The sequence below is a fragment of the Pelophylax lessonae genome, assembly GCF_965119305.1.
Source record: "Pelophylax lessonae genome assembly, chromosome: 8".
NCBI lineage: Eukaryota > Metazoa > Chordata > Amphibia > Anura > Ranidae > Pelophylax > Pelophylax lessonae.
Genome location: NC_138775.1, coordinates 296,834,593 through 296,849,676, shown reverse-complemented (window position 1 = coordinate 296,849,676; position 15,084 = coordinate 296,834,593). Strand labels below are relative to the sequence as shown.

Here is a 15,084-nt window from a genome sequence, read left to right as displayed (position 1 = left end):
CAATCCATTCTGCACCTTATTTGGCTATGTTTTTGCTTAGAAATGATACCGTCTACGGAGTCACCCTGACTGGAGCAGCATCCGTCTGCCCCCGGAGACCTCCTTTAGAGCGTTGGTCCTTTATACTTTGGTTTCTCTTCAGATCGAATAAATCTTTCGCCTTTTACTAAAGATTTCCGTGGAGAGGAACAACCATGAGTTTCAGAGAATTTTTTGATGCCCAGCTGATGCTGGGCTTGCTAATTTGTTAAAAAGAATAGATTGAGTTCCTTTAAAACTGGAAAGACACTACTGAGACAGTGTTAAAGTTGTTGGTGGTGGTGGTGGTTATTGTGGCATAGAGGACGCTTGCATGGTCTTGGTCTATCGACAAATTATGGGACCATTGAAAAGTTTTGAGTGTTTTTTTTGGCTTCGTGCGGTTGTTCCAAATTTGAAAGTTGTTGGTGTAGTCGTTCAAATCGGCTCCTGCTTTAATTCTTTTAAAGGACTCGCTCCCGTTAGCAAAGTGCGTTGCAGCCCCTTGAAAAACCTTTCCGCACGCATGCTCCATTTTTGGCAAGTCAGCCTGCGAAGTCCTATTCGACTCGGTTTAAGGGATCCTTAAAAAGCCCAGGGCAACACGCCGTACCCCAATTCCATTGCCCTGCGCCTTACATGGTGCTGATCAAGCTAATCGCTAGAAGTGCCTACTGATTTCCGCTATGCAGCCGTAAAGACATGCAAATTAGGCTGTCCTGCTCTATAGCGGCCTTCTCCCATAACCCCCTGCAGTAGGCCGGCCTTTCGCTTTTCTTTATTTGCATAACCCTAATGTATCCTGGGTAATATATTTTGTCATTTGTAGCTTGATAAACTCTTGCAAGTGGTGTTTTTGTTTGACTTATCATTTTGGGCAATCAATTCTGCACCTTATTTGGCTATGTTTTTGCTTAGAAATGATACCGTCTACGGAGTCACCCTGACTGGAGCAGCATCCGTCTGCCCCCGGAGACCTCCTTTAGAGCATTGGTCCTTTATACTCTGGTTTCTCTTCAGATCGAATAAATCTTTCGCCTCTTACTAAAGATTTCCGTGGAGAGGAACAACCATGAGTTTCAGAGAATTTTTTGATGCCCAGCTCATGCTGGGCTTGCCAATTTGTTAAAAAGAATAGATTGAGTTCCTTTAAAACTGGAAAGACACTACTGAGACAGTGTTAAAGTTGTTGTTGGTGGTGGTGGTTATTGTGGCAAAGAAGATGCTTGCATGGTCTTGGTCTATCGACAAATTATGGGACCATTGAAAAGTTTTGAGTGTTTTTTTGGCTTCATGCGGTTGGTCCGAATTTGAAAGTTGTTGGTGTAGTCGTTCAAATCGGCTCCTGCTTTAATTCTTTTAAAGGACTCGCTCCCGTTAGCAAAGTGCGTTGCAGCCCCTTGAAAAACCTTTCCGCATGCTCCATTTTTGGCAAGTCAGCCTGCGAAGTCCTATTTGACTCCTTTTAAGGGATCCTTAAAAAGCCCAGGGCAACACGCCGTACCCCAATTCCATTGCCCTGCGCCTTACATGGTGCTGATCAAGCTAAGCGCTAGAAGTGCCTACTGATTTCCGCTATGCAGCCGTAAAGACATGCAAATTAGGCTGTCCTGCTCTATAGCGGCCTTCTCCCATAACCCCCTGCAGTAGGTCGGCCTTTCGCTTTTCTTTATTTGCATAACCCTAATGTATCCTGGGTAATATATTTTGTCATTTGTAGCTTGATAAACTCTTGCAAGTGGTGTTTTTGTTTGACTTATCATTTTGGGCAATCAATTCTGCACCTTATTTGGCTATGTTTTTGCTTAGAAATGATACCGTCTACGGAGTCACCCTGACTGGAGCAGCATCCGTCTGCCCCCGGAGACCTCCTTTAGAGCGTTGGTCCTTTATACTCTGGTTTCTCTTCAGATCGAATAAATCTTTCGCCTTTTGCTAAAGATTTCCGTGGAGAGAAACAACTATGAGTTTCAGAGAATTTTTTGATGCCCAGCTAATGCTGGGCTTGCTAATTTGTTAAAAAGAATAGATTGAGTTCCTTTAAAACTGGAAAGACACTACTGAGACAGTGTTAAAGTTGTTGTTGGTGGTGGTTATTGTGGCAAAGAAGATGCTTGCATGGTCTTGGTCTATCGACAAATTATGGGACCATTGAAAAGTTTTGAGTGTTTTTTTGGCTTCATGCGGTTGGTCCGAATTTGAAAGTTGTTGGTGTAGTCATTCAAATCGGCTCCTGCTTTAATTCTTTTAAAGGACTCGCTCCCGTTAGCAAAGTGCGTTGCAGCCCCTTGAAAAACCTTTCCGCATGCTCCATTTTTGGCAAGTCAGCCTGCGAAGTCCTATTCGACTCCTTTTAAGGGATCCTTAAAAAGCCCAGGGCAACACGCCGTACCCCAATTCCATTGCCCTGCGCCTTACATGGTGCTGATCAAGCTAAGCGCTAGAAGTGCCTACTGATTTCCGCTATGCAGCCGTAAAGACATGCAAATTAGGCTGTCCTGCTCTATAGCGGCCTTCTCCCATAACCCCCTGCAGTAGGCCGGCCTTTCGCTTTTCTTTATTTGCATAACCCTAATGTATCCTGGGTAATATATTTTGTCATTTGTAGCTTGATAAACTCTTGCAAGTGGTGTTTTTGTTTGACTTATCATTTTGGGCAATCAATTCTGCACCTTATTTGGCTATGTTTTTGCTTAGAAATGATACCGTCTACGGAGTCACCCTGACTGGAGCAGCATCCGTCTGCCCCCGGAGACCTCCTTTAGAGCGTTGGTCCTTTATATTTTGGTTTCTCTTCAGATCGAATAAATCTTTCGCCTTTTACTAAAGATTTCCGTGGAGAGGAACAACCATGAGTTTCAGAGAATTTTTTGATGCCCAGCTGATGCTGGGCTTGCTAATTTGTTCAAAAGAATAGATTGAGTTCCTATAAAACTGGAAAGACACTACTGAGACAGTGTTAAAGTTGTTGGTGGTGGTGGTGGTTATTGTGGCATAGAGGACGCTTGCATGGTCTTGGTCTATCGACAAATTATGGGACCATTGAAAAGTTTTGAGTGTTTTTTTTGGCTTCGTGCGGTTGGTCCGAATTTGAAAGTTGTTGGTGTAGTCGTTCAAATCGGCTCCTGCTTTAATTCTTTTAACCACTTGCCGACCGCCGCACGACTATCTACGGCGGCGGTCAGCCCCTCACAGGCAAAGTGACGTAGGTCTAAGTCGCTCGCCTGTGAGGGTTTAGGGAGCGAGCGCGCGCCGCCGGAGGCGCGCTCCCGCTCCCGCGTGGTCACGGACCCCCCCGCGCGTGTGACCGGCGGACCCGATCGCCGCCGGCCACTCTGCGATCGGCGGGGGAGAGGGAGAAAGTCAGGCAGCTTGTGTAAACAAGCTGCCTGTCATTCTCCTCTCTGTATGAGAGATGATCACATGGATCTACTATGTAGATCCATTGATCACTCTGCATACAGTTGAAGCCACAGCCAATCACAGTTAGAATCACGCCCCTAGGGACACACACAGCCCCTCCCTCTCAAATAAAGTTAACCCCTTCCCTACCAGTGTATTTTTACAGTAACAGTGCATATATATAGCACTGATTACTGTAGAAATGTCACTGGTAACCCCAAAAGTGTCAAAAATGTCAGTCAAGGGTCCGATCTGTCCGCCGCAATGTCGCAGTACCGCAAAAAAAATCGCAGATCGCCGCCATTACGCGTTAAAAAAAAAACAACAAAAATGACAAAAATCTTTCCCTTTGTTAGTAAACGCAATAACTTTTGCGCAAACCAATCAAAATACGCTTTTTGCGATTTTTTTTACCAAACATAGTTAGCATAAAACAAATTGGCCGAAAATATTAAAAAATTTTGATTTTTACATTTTTTTTGGGGGGAATTTCATATAAAAAAAGGGAAAAATATTGCTATTTTTGCAAAATTTACGCTCTTTTTTTGTTTATAGCGCGTGATCAAAAAATCGCACAGGTGATCAAATACCGCCAAAAGAAAGCTCTGTTTGTGGGAAAAAAAGGACGCCAAATTCGTTTAGGTACAGCGTCGCACGACCGCGCAATTGTCCGTTAAAGTCACGCAGTGCCGAATCGCAAAATACCCTCTGGTCGTTTAGCAGCCAAATCCTCCGGGGCTTAAGTGGTTAAAGGACTCGCTCCCGTTAGCAAAGTGCGTTGCAGCCCCTTGAAAAACCTTTCCGCACGCATGCTCCATTTTTGGCAAGTCAGCCTGCGAAGTCCTATTCGACTCGGTTTAAGGGATCCTTAAAAAGCCCAGGGCAACACGCCGTACCCCAATTCCATTGCCCTGCGCCTTACATGGTGCTGATCAAGCTAATCGCTAGAAGTGCCTACTGATTTCCGCTATGCAGCCGTAAAGACATGCAAATTAGGCTGTCCTGCTCTATAGCGGCCTTCTCCCATAACCCCCTGCAGTAGGCCGGCCTTTCGCTTTTCTTTATTTGCATAACCCTAATGTATCCTGGGTAATATATTTTGTCATTTGTAGCTTGATAAACTCTTGCAAGTGGTGTTTTTGTTTGACTTATCATTTTGGGCAATCAATTCTGCACCTTATTTGGCTATGTTTTTGCTTAGAAGCGATAGCGTCTACGGAGTCACCCTGACTTTTGCAGCATCCATCTGCCCCCTTCCTCTTTTCTTTATTTATGTACATTATTTGTTTTTGTTATTTTTCTTTTAATTTTTTTCTTTATTTTGAAATAGTCTATTTCAGTATATATGGTGAGTTTAGTGCAAATTGAAGTCTAAAATTCAAGAGTTGCGTGATTGATTGAAAGAACATATTTGCTGCTGCTTCGTGTTCTGTTACATTAGGAAAGCTATTGGAACGCATAGTGCCCTGTTGGAAAGCACAGCGCATGCTCAGTATGTTTTCTCGGCCATCCTTTCTGGTTGCGGAATCTGATAGGTAGCGGTATTCTCATAGAACACGACAGCGGCCGGAGGACATTGGGGCATCGTAGGGACAAGGTCAATTTCACTACAGGTTAATCCCGATTGTGGCTCTGGGTTACCGCTTTTGGTACTGAAAATTAACCCAGAGCCACACTCGGGATTACAGCCAAGGAGGTTAATAGATTAAATTTCTAGGTTTATCGGCTCCATCTAGTGGCCATAATGCAGGTTGTTTTTTCTCCAAAATATCTTAATCAAGATGATACCACATTATGGCCACTAGATGGGGCTGATAATCCTAAAAATCAGCATAATAAGTAAAATATAGTCAGAATTTGTGATGGCTCGACAAATGCTTGCAACATTCGTCCAACAATTTTTTTTATACCAAACTCCATATTCTTCCACCCTTCGCCCTTTATCCCATAGATCTTCTCCATGTCTTGTTCCAAGAATTGATTTTTCTTTTCTTCTGTCCCCAGATGTGGACGCCTCACATTTCATATTCGGCTGCCTTACAGCTATCTCCACTTCCCCTTCGTAGAGGCGGCCATTAACACCACTTACTACGAAGACTATTGCCAGAACTGCAGCTTCTATGCCAATGTCACTTGGAACGCCAAGGTAAGCGCTAACGTGGCAGGCCATCTGTTGGGTGAATTATTGTTTATAAGAGGTTGATATCAGCATGCAACTAATTACTGGAAATATGTTCAAAAAACTACCAGTGCACAAAAAAAAAATAGCATCTTCAAGTAACTTTATTAGTCTACATTGTGGAAACACATATCTCCCCTGGATCCTCCCATGTTTTTCACCCAAGGCCTTCAAGCTTACCCTCAGCCTTCCCTACAGTTGTACTGGCTTCTCTCCCGGACTGAATTGGGTTATTCTATTTTTTATGCACACTGAGAGCTTCTCACAATATACAATAGAAGTGGTAGCAAGTCAGATAAAGCCCCTCCTCATTTCCTGGCTGGAGGATGGCCTGACTGTCCCTGGTCAGAATCACATGTAGGCATTACCTAGTGTGGTCTGCATGCTGATACAGGCTGCCTAGAAATGTCCAATCCTCCAGACTGACACCCACCAATCAGGGCATTTTGATATTTGCATAACTCCTCCCACTTCTTGCATGTGAGGGCTCTTGAGAAGAGTACTGAGGCCGGTGCTGTGATGTTTTCAGCAAGCTATGTACAACCCCTGCCGGCCCCTCCCACCAGCCATGATCTGTCTGCATTGCATAGAGAAGCACAGAGACTCAGTGATGACATCACTAGGACTAAAATAAAATATATAAATATGCGGCCTCGGTGGGTGGGCCTTGGCGCCAAAGGACTTCATATTTGCGTGAATTGGTGGTATACAGCTGTGTCAAGAGCATGTTACCGGCAGCTAACAGAAAGCTTCCAATTGATGCTTCTGATTATGTGACCGCCGTGACAACTAATCATGGCGGTCACATGACCATAAACCCCGCCCGCCTCCTAGCATCCTAAACCTCATAAAGGGCAAAGATGTGCTGGCTCAAAGTGGTTAAACGTTTTATTAGCATGTTGATGAGGAAGGAGGAGGAGGTCAGAAAAGGCAAAAAAGCATTTATTTTTTGGTAGAGGCCACTTATTCTATTAAGCCCATCTTTGAGTGAAACGCGTCAGTAGCAACAGACTTTGCACCATCATTTCCCCACTGTTATCCATTATGGTCATGGTTTAGCGTTTCTATTGCTAGGATAAAAATCTGGGAAAGGTTACATTGTAGCTATTCCAGGAATGTGTAGCTCTGTGGCTGGGCAATTCACCTTTTACAGCATTTGGATTATTAGATTGCTACATCAGTCCCTATGCGTGACCCCCAATACAGCCAATAAGGACCCCGGTCCACCTGTGATGCGTATCTCTTTGAAATTAGGTGTAGAGAAAATTCTGTATCTGGCTACAAGTCTCCAACGAAGGTGAGAAAGGAAATCTGAAGCTGCAGCAATATCACTGCTACATAGTTGCTGTTAAAATGGGAGGAGGTGCTGCATTTGTACTGTTCAGAAAATTTGGAATTGCAAAGGGGGAGTATAGGAAAATGTTGCTGAAGGTTAACTTACACTTTAATTGGAACGTTGAATTTCAAGTACAGATATATTTATACAGTTATATTGTTTCAGCTTGAACCATACCATATCTGTACGATCCCTCTAGAACAGGGGGTCTCCAAACTTTCTAAACAAGGGGGCAGTTACTGCCTTTCACACTTTAGGGGGGCCCGGACTGTGGCCAGTGGGAGTAGAAAATGTCCTATTTTTGGTATTAAAAGAATAGTGTCCCATGGTTGGTGTCAGTGGGAGGAATAGTGCCCCATCATTGGTGTCAGTGGGAAGAATAGTGTCCCATGGTTGGTGTCAGTGGGAGCAATAGTGCTCCATCAATGGTGTCAGTGGGAGGAATAGTGCTCCATCAATGGTGTCAGTGGGAGGAATAGTGCTCCATAAATGGTGTCAATGGGAGGAATAGTGCCTCATCATTGGTATCAGTGGGAGGAATAGTGCCCAAACGTTGGTGTCAGTGGGAGGAATAGTGTCCCATGGTAGGTTTCAGTGGGAGGAATAGTGCTCCATCAATGGTGTCAGTGGGAGGAATAGTGCCCCATCATTGGTGTCAGTGGGAAGAATAGTGCCCCATCATTGGTATCAGTGTGAGGAATAGTGCCCCGATCATTGGTATCAGTGGGAGGAATAGTTCCCCATCGTTGGTATTAGTGGGAGGAATAGTGCCCCATCATTGGTGTCAGTGGGAGGAATAGTGTCCCATCTTTGGTATCAGTGGGAGGAATAGTGCCCCATCATTGGTGTCAGTGGGAGGAATGGTGCCCCATCGTTGGTGTCAGTGGAAGGAATAGTGCCCAATCATTGGTGTCAGTAGGAGGAATAATGGGCCATCATTGGTGTCAGTGGGAGGAATAGTGCCCCATCATTGGTGTCAGTGGGAGAAATAGTGCCCCATCATTGGTGTCAGAAGGAGGAATAGTGCCCCATCATTGGTGTCAGTGGGAGGAATGGTGCCCCATCATTGGTGTCAGTAGAAGGAATAATGCCCCATCATTGGTGTCAATGGGAGGAATAGTGAATCATCATTGGTGTCAGTGGAAGGAAAAGTGCCCCATCATTGGTGTCAGTGGAAGGAATAATGCCCCATCTTTGGTGTCAGTAGGAGGAATAATGCCCCATTATTGGTGTCAGTAGGAGGAATTATAGCCCATCATTTGTATCAGAGGTAGAAATAGTGCCCCATCATCGGTGTCAGTGGGAGGAATAGTGTCCCATCATTGGTGTCAGTGGGAGGAATAGTGCCCCATCATCGGTGTCAGTGGGAGGAATAGTGCCCCATCATTGGTATCAGTGGGAGGAATAGTGCCCCCATCATTGGTATCAGTGGGAGGAATAGTTCCCCATCATTGGTATTAGTGGGAGGAATAGTGCCCCATCATTGGTGTCAGTGGAAGAAATAGTGTCCCATCTTTGGTATCAGTGGGAGGAATAGTGCCCCATCATTGGTGTCAGTGGGAGGAATAGTGTCCCATTGTTGGTGTCAGTGGGAGGAATAGTGTCCCATCATTGGTGTCAGTAGGAGGAATAGTGTCCCATCATTGGTGTCAGTGGGAGGAATAGTGCCCCATCATTGGTGTCAGTGGGAAGAATAGTGTCCCATGGTTTTTGTCAGTGGGACAAATAGTGCTCCATCAATGGTGTCAGTGGGAGGAATAGTGCTCCATCAATGGTGTCAGTGGGAGGAATAGTGCTCCATCAATGGTGTCAGTGGGAGGAATAGTGCTCTATCAATGGTGTCAGTGGGAGGAATAGTGCCCCGATCATTGGTATCAGTGGGAGGAATAGTGCCCCGATCATTGGTATCAGTGGGAGGAATAGTTCCCCATCATTGGTATTAGTGGGAGGAACCGTGCCCCATCATTGGTGTCAGTGGGAGGAATAGTGTCCCATCTTTGGTATCAGTGGGAGGAATAGTGCCCCATCATTGGTGTCAGTGGGAGGAATAGTGCCCCATCATTGGTGTCAGTGGAAGGAATAGTTCCCAATCATTGGTGTCAGTAGGAGGAATAATGGGCCATCATTGGTGTCAGTGGGAGGAATAGTGCCCCATCATTGGTGTCAGTGGGAGAAATAGTGCCCCATCATTGGTGTCAGAAGAAGGAATAGTGCCCCATCATTGGTGTCAGTGGGAGGAATGGTGCCGCATCATTGGTGTCAGTAGAAGGAATAATGCCCCATCATTGGTGTCAATGGGAGGAATAGTGAATTATCATTGGTGTCAGTGGAAGGAAAAGTGCCCCATCATTGGTGTCAGTGGAAGGAATAATGCCCCATCTTTGGTGTCAGTAGGAGGAATAATGCCCCATTATTGGTGTCAGTAGGAGGAATAATAGCCCATCATTTGTATCAGTGGTAGAAATAGTGCCCCATCATCGGTGTCAGTGGGAGGAATAGTGCCCCCATCATTGGTATCAGTGGGAGGAATAGTTCCCCATCATTGGTATTAGTGGGAGGAATAGTGCCCCATCATTGGTGTCAGTGGGAGGAATAGTGCCCCCATCATTGGTATCAGTGGGAGGAATAGTTCCCCATCATTGGTATTAGTGGGAGGAATAGTGCCCCATCATTGGTGTCAGTGGAAGAAATAGTGTCCCATCTTTGGTATCAGTGGGAGGAATAGTGCCCCATCATTGGTGTCAGTGGGAGGAATAGTGCCCCATTGTTGGTGTCAGTGGGAGGAATAGTGTCCCATCATTGGTGTCAGTGGAGGAATAGTGTCCCATCATTGGTGTCAGTGGGAGGAATAGTGCCCCACCATTGGTGTCAGTGGGAAGAATAGTGTCCCATGGTTGGTGTCAGTGGGAGCAATAGTGCTCCATCAATGGTGTCAGTGGGAGGAATAGTGCTCCATCAATGGTGTCAATGGGAGGAATAGTGCCCCATCATTGGTATCAGTGGGAGGAATAGTGCCCAATCGTTGGTGTCAGTGGGAGGAATAGTGTCCCATGGTAGGTTTCAGTGGGAGGAATAGTGCTCCATTAATGGTGTCAGTGGGAGGGATAGTGCCCCATCATTGGTGTCAGTGGGAAGAATAGTGCCCCATCATTGGTATCAGTGGGAGGAATAGTTCCCCATCATTGGTATTAGTGGGAGGAATAGTGCCCCATCATTGGTGTCAGTGGGAGGAATAGTGTCCCATCTTTGGTATCAGTGGGAGGAATAGTGCCCCATCATTGGTGTTAGTGGGAGGAATAGTGCCCCATCGTTGATGTCAGTGGAAGGAATAGTGCCCAATCATTGGTGTCAGTAGGAGGAATAATGGGCCATCATTGGTGTCAGTGGGAGAAATAGTGCCCCATCATTGGTGTCAGTGGGAGAAATAGTGCCCCATCATTGGTGTCAGAAGGAGGAATAGTGCCCCATCATTGGTGTCAGTGGGAGGAATGGTGCCCCATCATTGGTGTCAGTGGGAGGAATGGTGCCCCATCATTGGTGTCAGTAGAAGGAATAATGCCCCATCATTGGTGTCAATGGGAGGAATAGTGAATCATCATTGGTGTCAGTGGAAGGAAAAGTGCCCCATCATTGGTGTCAGTGGAAGGAATAATGCCCCATCTTTGGTGTCAGTAGGAGGAATAATGCCCCATTATTGGTGTCAGTAGGAGGAATAATAGCCCATCATTTGTATCAGTGGTAGAAATAGTGCCCCATCATCAGTGTCAGTGGGAGGAATAGTGTCCCATTATTGGTGTCAGTGGGAGGAATAGTGCCCCATCATCGGTGTCAGTGGGAGGAATAGTGCCCCATCATTGGTATCAGTGGGAGGAATAGTGCCCCATCATTGGTGTCAGTGGGAGGAATAGTGCCCCATCATTGGTGTCAGTGGGAGGAATAGTGCCCCATCATTGGTGTCAGGTGTAGGCAGGGTCAACCTTTGCTTCAGATCCTCAAACTTAGACAATTCACCTCCTCTGGTGACGTCACCTAAAGTTTAATTCCCCTTCCTCGCCCATATAATGGGATCTGGTATAGAGAGAAAATGGGGAAATCGTGGAATTATCCACAGCGGTGAAGCCAGTGATAGGGATTCAGAAGCAGATGCCAGTAATTCCTAAGGGTTATCCCAGGCCTTAATGGTAGTTCGCATTGTCCCTGTCAGGGGAAATTTGGCCCCAGGACCTCTATACGCAAGAAGGCGGAGGCTCTCATATGAGCCCAGCATTATTGACCTTTCTTGAATAAAGGTTCATTATAGTTGGTAATCAGGCATTTTTTACCATTCTAAGGTGGCAGTAACTTAGGCGGACTATTGCACATGATGGTGGAAGGTAACTGCGTGTTTTTCCAACTTGAGTCATATACAAAGAGGATCTTTTCTTAGCAACTATCTTTTTGGACCTCTACCCTGATCCCCCGGGGCGCAAGGCTCCTGACAGGGACAAAGGGTTCCAATGGTCTGCCTAGCCGGAAGGCCTGGCATACCCCGTTCTTCTAGGCTGCGGAAGCCACCCCGAATACTAGGTCGGGGGCTCTCCCGAAGAAAGACCCCCCCCCCAGGGCCAGAAGGCCACACATCCTCCCCCTAGACTTCAGGGCAAGCCCGAGGACTCACACCCTTCATCCGTGAGAAAAAAAAACACACACATAAGTGAAAAGTGACAAATGTGGGAGAGAAATGAATGAAATAAATAAGTGGCCATGCCAAATGGGCAATGGCCTAGGCCCTGAGGCCTGGTAGACAAAAATTGCCCCTGGACTTAGCCAAAAGGCCAGGCCCTAAAAGGCGCAGTGCAGAAAAAGTGTTGGATACTCAAACAATGTTTGCCGGTTCACACTTTGGGGTCCCACACCCAAATGTTACTAAGAGCACCTCTGGGGCGACCACTTCCAGAGGGCACAGACACCGCGGACTCTCTGGCTTCCCAGACAATGGCCAGACAAGGTAGCACGCTCAAACCAGGAGGTAATGGACCCTTCCAGCTTTCTCTGACAGGACTTACTCCCGGCCCCCAGTTACGCCCAGGCGCTCCGGTTTGAGTCCCTGCCGATACTAACCTTCCAGGTCCCCATCACTCCAGCAGGTTTGCATAGCCGCCACCCAACCCTGGTCCGTTCAGATGACAGCACAGCGCCCCCCTGGATCACTGATAAGAACAGATACTACACTTGATCTTAGTCAAAAGGCAGAGAAGCCTTTTTTTTATTTTTATTTTTTGTAAGAAATAAAAAACCCAGCGGTGATTAAATACCACCAAAATGAAGCTCTCTTTGTGTGATAAAAATGTCATATTGGTACAATGTAGCATGACCACACAATTGTCATTCAAAGTGTGACAGCGCTGAAAGCTGAAAATTGGCCAGGGCAGGAAGGGGGTGAAAGTGCACTGTATTGAAGTGGTTAAGTTAGAATTTTAAATCAATTTTTAAGTGGAGTTCCGGCCACAGAATCCTTTTTTTTTTTTAATGTCCCCCAAACAGTGACCCTTCCACCTCTATACATCCGCTAATCCTGTTTCATACATTGTAATAATATGTTTGCAAGCATGAAATCTTACTTTATAAAAATGATTGTGAGCTCCGCCATCTTTGTCCTGGATCGCCGAGTCCGTTGTGGGGAAATGTCTGCCCTGCTTCCTGGTTGTAGAGGGCGGAGGCCGTTGAATCCAGCGCGAAATCTCATGCATGCCCAGTACTATGCGATCGGCATAGTATAGGGATGCCTATCATCGCGTTATTTCCTGTTTGCAAATAACGCGATGAGAGGAGCGGCCGGCCGCCTACGTCACTGCCCATTGCATCCTGGGAGCGACGAGTAAGAGCTCCCAGGACGCATTGCAGGACAGGAAGTGACGGCGCGGGCCGCGGCCGAGGAAGGAGGAAGTGGATGGTAAGGTGAGTATATTATGCTCTCTAATAAGGTAAGTAAAAAAAAAAAGGCCAGGAATATCCAATTCTTGCTCAGGTAAGGATAAGGAAGCGGATGCCATAAAATCTACAGGCTTGATTTTGTGGCCGGAACTCCACTTTAAATAATTTAAAATGGCAAATATGTTATCTGTAACATTGGCCCCAAAATGCATTCTATAGCATGGTGCCATATTTGACAGCATTGTCCGCTTCTCTTGTCTCTCCCAGCAGAATGAAGTTTCCCCTAAAAATCTCATAGAGGAGAAGAAGGAAGCACTGGGAAAAGATAAACTAACAAGCAAAGAAGATGATAAACCCGGTGACCGCCACAGGCCTAGCAAGGGCCCCGGGACCGGCGGACACAAGCCTCATCGTCCAACCAATCATGAAGAAGATATTGACAATAATGCCCATCGTCCAATCAAATCCAAAGGAAAAGTGGGTGAAAGTAACAATCATCCAATCCAGAATCACGGACCATAATCCTTTGCACCTCCATTGGCTCATTGAACCACTTTAGTCATCTACATCTTATGGAGCAGAGCAATGTATGCATTTCTGCTATGGGCCTATTGATTCTGTTATAACTCTGTCACTATTAAGTAATGCATAGATTGTTTTTTTTTTTTTTTTCGGGTCTTCTTTTGGTGATATTGTATTGCAAAAATAATTATATTTTCTATAGATAAAAATACATTGTGACAGTGAAGTCCCTTTCATTTATTATTATATAGCACAAACATTTTACACCTTGTACATTCACATCAGTCTCTGCCTCCAGGGAGCTTACAATCTATAGTCCTTATCTCATATGCATACCTACAGTGCATCCAGAAAGTATTCACAGCGCTTCACTTTTTCCACATTTTTGTTATGTTACAGCCTTTTTCCAAAATAGTTTTAAATTAATTATTTTCCTCAGAAATTCTACAAACAATCCCCCATAATGACAACTTGAAAGAAGTTTGTTTGAAATCCTTGCAAATTTATTAAAAATGTTTTTAAAATAAAAAACGAAAATCCCATGTACATAAGTATCACAGCCTTTGCCATGACACTCAGAATTGAGCTCAGGTGCATCCTGTTTCCACTGATCATTCTTCCGATGTTTCGACAACTTGATTGGAGTCCACCTGTGGTAAATTCAGTTGATTGGACATGATTTGGAAAGGCACACATCTGTCTATATAAGGTCCCACAGTTAACAGTGCATGTCAGAGCACAAACCAAGCCATGAAGTCCATGGAATTGTCTGTAGACCTCGGAGACAGGATTGTATGGAGGCACAGATCGGGGGAAGGGTACAGAAACATTGATGCAGCATTGAAGGTCCCAATGAGCACAGTGGCCTCCATCATCAATAAATGGAAAAAGTTTGGAACCACCAGGACTCTTCCTAGAGTGGGCTGCCCGGCCGAACTGAGCGATCGGGGGTGAAGGGCCTTAGTCCTCATATTGTAAAGTGCTGCACAAACTGTTGGCGCTATATTAATTGTGTATAATAATAATAATAGTCAAGGAGGTGACCGAGAACCCGATGGTCACTATGACAAAGCTCCAACATTTCTCTTTGGAGGCAGGAGAAACTTCCAGAAGAACAACCATCTCTGCAGCACTCCACCAATCAGGCCTGTATGGTAGAGTGGCCAGACGGAAGCCACTCCTCAGTAAAAGGTACATGACAGCCCACCTGGAGTTTGCCAAAAGGCACCTGAAGGACTTTCAGACCATGAGAAACAAAATTCTTTGGTATGATGAACCAAAGATTGAACTCTTTGGCCTGAATGGTAAGCGTCATGTCTGGAGGAAACCAGGCACCGCTCATCACCTGGCCAAAACCACCCCTACAGTGAAGCATGGTGGTGGCAGCATCATGCTGTGGGGATGTTTTTCAGCGGCAGGAACTGGGAGACTAGACAGGATCGAGTGAAAGATGAATGCAGCATTGTACAGAGACATCCTTGATTGAAAATCTGCTCCAGAGCGCTCTTGACCTCAGAGTGGGGTGAAGGTTCATCTTCCAACAGGACAACGATCCTAAGCACACAGCCAAGATAACAAAGGAGTGGCTACAGGATAACTTTGTGAATGTCCTTGAGTGGCCCAGCAAGAGCCAAGACTTGAACCCGATTGAACATCTCTGGAGAGATCTAAAAAGGGCTGTGCACTGATGCTCCCCCATCCAACCTGATGGAGC

At 45.7% G+C, this 15,084-nt stretch overlaps 1 protein-coding gene across 2 annotated transcripts in view; it reads left to right on the top strand.

Annotated features, from left to right (window-relative positions):
- The window catches only part of LOC309561384 (selenoprotein Pb-like), a 23,301-nt gene extending 9,783 nt beyond the window's left edge, over positions 1 to 13,518 (top strand). Inside the window, exons 4-5 of one of the 2 annotated variants that reach the window (XM_082265267.1) lie at positions 5,425 to 5,566; positions 13,119 to 13,518. In XM_082265267.1, coding sequence (XP_082121393.1) covers positions 5,425 to 5,566; positions 13,119 to 13,370 — 394 coding nt within the window. In that variant the 3' untranslated portion in view covers positions 13,371 to 13,518. Of the gene's footprint in view, positions 1 to 5,424; positions 5,567 to 13,115 lie in introns of both variants that reach the window. The other variant, XM_082265266.1, reaches the window with a different exon arrangement.
- The last annotated feature ends 1,566 nt before the right edge of the window (positions 13,519 to 15,084 follow it).